Genomic DNA, 4,304 nt, shown 5'->3' on the forward strand with positions numbered 1-4,304 from the left:
CTCGTACGCCTTTAAGAGGAGGAAAGGTGCATGGGCACGCCCGAAATGCTCCCTTGTCACAATATGGTCGAACGTACAAGGAGATGAGAATTAAAGAAAGAAAAGATGAATGACATTGACTAAAGAAGTAGATATGTAAGTTCGATTGCAATGCAAGAGTGCCCTTTATTAAATAGGTTTTGATTACAATGTGGCAACTTCTAGTTAACCACAAGCTCAACAAAACATAAATACTAAATGCCCTTAGAGACAACAGCAAATCCGAACACCGAGCACGAACACGAAGAAGACGAGCACATGAGCACACCACACCACAAAAATGTCGACACCAATGAACCACGACCACCAGAACAGTGAGCACACGAGCTCGCAACAATGAAAGGGGGCGAAGCAACACCGAACCAACAAGGCTCGGGCTCACGAGCACTGTAAACGGCCTGAGCACTTCGAGTGCCAACATGAAGAAGACGAGCACGTGGCGATGAAGGGGTATGAGATGAAGAAAAATGGTGAAGATGAAGATGAAGAGCTCTGAAAGAAAAATGGCGATAGTCTCCTCCTCCCAAAACGTCCTCTAAAATGAGCCCCCCTCAACCTCCTTTTATAGGAAAAAAATAGGGAGGGGGTCGCCACATTCCTATTCAATGCGAAAGGAATAAAATTCCTTAAATCACACTACATTGTCAAACTGAATTTGAACTATGTACCTTCAGTTAGGAGTCAATATGCCTATTCGCTAGACCATTAACTCTATTATTCATAGGGTATAATCTTATTAATTTACAAATCCACAGTTTGTCTCCTCTCTACTTTTTCATCTCCACTTTCTCATTTTTTACCTCTCCTCTCTCTTACTTTTCATATTTCCTCTCTTTTACACAACTTCTTTCACACCCTTCCTTTTTCCTTTTCTTTTCCAAGTGCACAATTAATTGACTTTGAGTACACGCACATTGCACAAACACATTCTGACCCCCTTTCACCACATTTTTCCCACTCGGCACACCACATCACGACAACGTACTATGGTTGTACTCTTAAACACCAATATGGCAATGTAAAAATTGTTTTCATATTTTGTAACAAATATGTATGAGCTTGTTTGAGGATATATTGCCTCCCTTCACATAAAATCCATACAAATAATTTTTCGATCTACATGCATCTAACATCACCACCCTACTTACAATCTACCATCTTTAGGTTTATCACAATAATTTGCATTCCACCAAGAGGCACATGTTCTCAATCTTGGACTATTGCATTGTTCTATCGTTTTACTTTTTCCCAATGAATGACATGTTCCAAGAGAATCAAAACTCTTAAGTACTTAACACTCCAAATGACTTCGATTTCTCCTTCATAGTAGCTATTCATACTTCCTGTGCATGTGAATAAGTGTGAGTAACTGATCAAGAACTACACAGACCAAGAACTATGGCATTCACCAATGTCTAGTCAGAATACACGTCACACACTAGCAAAATCCATAGAATAATCAAGCAAACAAAACTATTTAAAGACAAGGACATTAAAGAGCATAGGGTACATAAAACTCAATCCATTATTCAAATTGGGTAATTAACATCCCAAGAGGTGTAAGAGAACAAGAGAAAATATACCAAAAGGTTTTCTTTTAACCATTGGAAGAATACATATAACAAAATCGAGGAAATTATACTCCTTTTGACACTTGTAATTCTCAAAATTGACTGAAGTAGCAGTAGCCTACTAGAGCAACCATCCTAAATGTAAGAAATTATGATTAACACTCTCTTTAGTCTGTAAGAATGCCCAAAAGATCATCGTTGCGGAAGATATGGAGCCTGAAGAACAAAAAGAAAGAAAGTACAGAAAGTAAAGGGTTAGGACTGAAAAACAAAAATCCAAAACATGCAAAGGAAGAAAAATAAATTAAGAAACCATTATTTGAAAGACATACTCTTTGTCTTCTATCTTTACTTCAGTACCACCATATTCTGGAAGAAGAACCAAATCTCCCTCCTTCACAGTCATGGGAATAAGTGAACCATCTTTAGCCCTGCCTCCTGAACCAGTTGCAATCACCTTTGCAGCATTAACCTGCACAAACACAAATAGACCAAAGGCATGATTATAATGCATGAACTCAAAACAGAAAAGAAAAATACATTAAACTACGTATCAATTTGGATTAATCGAAGCACATGTAAACTAAGAGAGCCGAAGATGAAACACAACAATAGTGTATAAAATATCTCATATGCTACACACAAGTCCAATATAACATAAAAGACTAGGTAATGAGAGAAAAAAGTACCGACAGACTTCTAAATATACCTATGAAAGAAATAGATATTGACCACCTATATAAATCAAGAGGCAAATACAAGAAGGATAAATAATGTGATTTTCTAAAAGACGATAAAGAGAAGTATTTCCTACAGACACTAACATCACGTGAACAGAATGACAAACACATTTAATAGATGGTTTATTAGAAAACAAGCTGCAGGTAAAACATTTGGCATATGCAGCAGAGGCAATGCTCTGAAAAGAACCCATAAACCAAAATGTTCAAAAAATAAGAAATGAGGCATGTAGCTATGTAACATTAAAAAATACAACTTTGAAAACAATAGTGCCATTTTAAGACACATCCTCTCAACACAGTTAACACACTATAATCAGAGTGAACACAGAATCATTAGCTTCTGAGATCTAGTCAAAACCATTGCTAACCAGCTTCTCACAGGACGCTATAAGACCCACTTACGACCTTATCTAGGTGGCAAACACATGGCATATGTAACAACGTGAATGAAGTGCAGAGTAGAAGAATTTCAATTTCTAGCTTAGACCAGCGACATAAGTTTCTACATTCAACACCTGGCAAAGAAAGAGCCTAACCATTCCCAGCCAGGAGAAGAAATGTGATGCGTGTGGGCATTCCCGACTGACCTAACCGCCAAGCTGCGTGAAACTTAATTAACTAACCTGACCGGACAGACAAAAAACCTGACAATATCTACAATCCAAACTCGGTGATGTAATGCCTTAACCACAACATCACTAGTAAACATAATGTGCAAAGCTGCTACAGCAGAGACATATTTCACATCATACACGCAAGAATTCTCATCCTCTTAAACTTCTAGTAGGAAACAACAGCAGTTCCTAAGACAGCAGGATTTCCATAGTGAGCCAGCATTACACATTACACATCACATTCAGGATTGCAAATATCACTCCCAATATGCAGTAAGTATTGCATAATTGCACACCTAGCTGCGTGAAGGCACAGCAAGATGCTCGATGAAACAGTAGAAATTCTCTCAACTCTGGGTTGCAACTCTAAAAATAAAAATTACAACATTACAAGCTTTAAAGGCAAAGCGTGACATTCCATATGCAAAGAAGACAAGCTCAATCACTGTAGAAATGGGCAAGTAAACCTTATTTGTAGACACCAAAGATGACGGAATAGCAACAGCGGCACTATCACAGATACAAGGATTCATAAACATTTGTAAACAGACACAAAGCATGATTGCCGTGAACTATTATCTCATATACCATTACCATGCAATTAATTCTTATGAAGTTTAGACACCATTACCTCTACTATGACTAGTAACAAATGTACATGTCATTTTGATTCCATTACCATTGCTTTTATCATATGTACAATCCGTATACGGATACGATCATTACTGACATCTTAAGAATTGCCAATTTTATTACCATTACCATATGTACCACATCCATTACCGCGTATAAACCACTATATACCATGAACAATACCCCAAAAGCAATGGCAAGCAATGCAACTGATTTGATCACTACCACAACAAAGCCTATAAATATAAGCAACGATAGGAAACAGAAAGGCCAGGAAGCAAGATCGAACAGAGACAAAGAGAGAAGAGGGAGGGGGGGGATCTGTGTGTGTACCTTGGAGGAGGCAGATTCGGGGAGAAGGACGCCGCCGACGGATTTGGTTGCGGGGACGATCTTCTCAACCAAAACTCTGTCGAGAAGGGGGATAAGCCTCTTAGCCATTTGCAGACAGACAGACAGGCAGACAGACAGAAACCGAAGATGAATCAGATAACGAGAAGGCGTGCCAGAGAAGAAAATTAGGGTTTAAGGGGGGGGGGGGTTTAGTACATCTGAAGGTTTGGTTATACTTCTGGAAGCATCCAAATCGGTTTCACACTTTGAGACCTTTGTCCGGCCACACTACAGCCCCTCCCTCCCTCTAACACTTCAATCACACGAATATATATAACTAACGTTCGGGAAGTAGAGAGGAAACACTATAT

At 38.7% G+C, this 4,304-nt stretch overlaps 1 protein-coding gene across 1 annotated transcript; it reads right to left on the reverse strand.

Annotated features, from left to right (window-relative positions):
* Positions 1-1,617: 1,617 nt before the first annotated feature.
* On the reverse strand, positions 1,618-4,085 carry LOC147869202 (10 kDa chaperonin-like). The gene is made up of 3 exons (XM_087327299.1): positions 3,934-4,085; positions 1,943-2,082; positions 1,618-1,826 (listed from the first exon to the last, which is right to left on the reverse strand). Exons 1-3 carry the CDS (start codon positions 4,039-4,041, stop codon positions 1,778-1,780), a joined length of 297 nt encoding a protein of 98 aa, XP_087183425.1. The 5' UTR covers positions 4,042-4,085; the 3' UTR covers positions 1,618-1,777.
* Positions 4,086-4,304: the final 219 nt, after the last annotated feature.

Source organism: Azolla caroliniana, unplaced genomic scaffold (genome assembly GCF_043228905.1).
Source record: "Azolla caroliniana isolate FFs.n. ecotype wild unplaced genomic scaffold, voAzoCaro1.0.p SCAF_1, whole genome shotgun sequence".
NCBI lineage: Eukaryota > Viridiplantae > Streptophyta > Polypodiopsida > Salviniales > Salviniaceae > Azolla > Azolla caroliniana.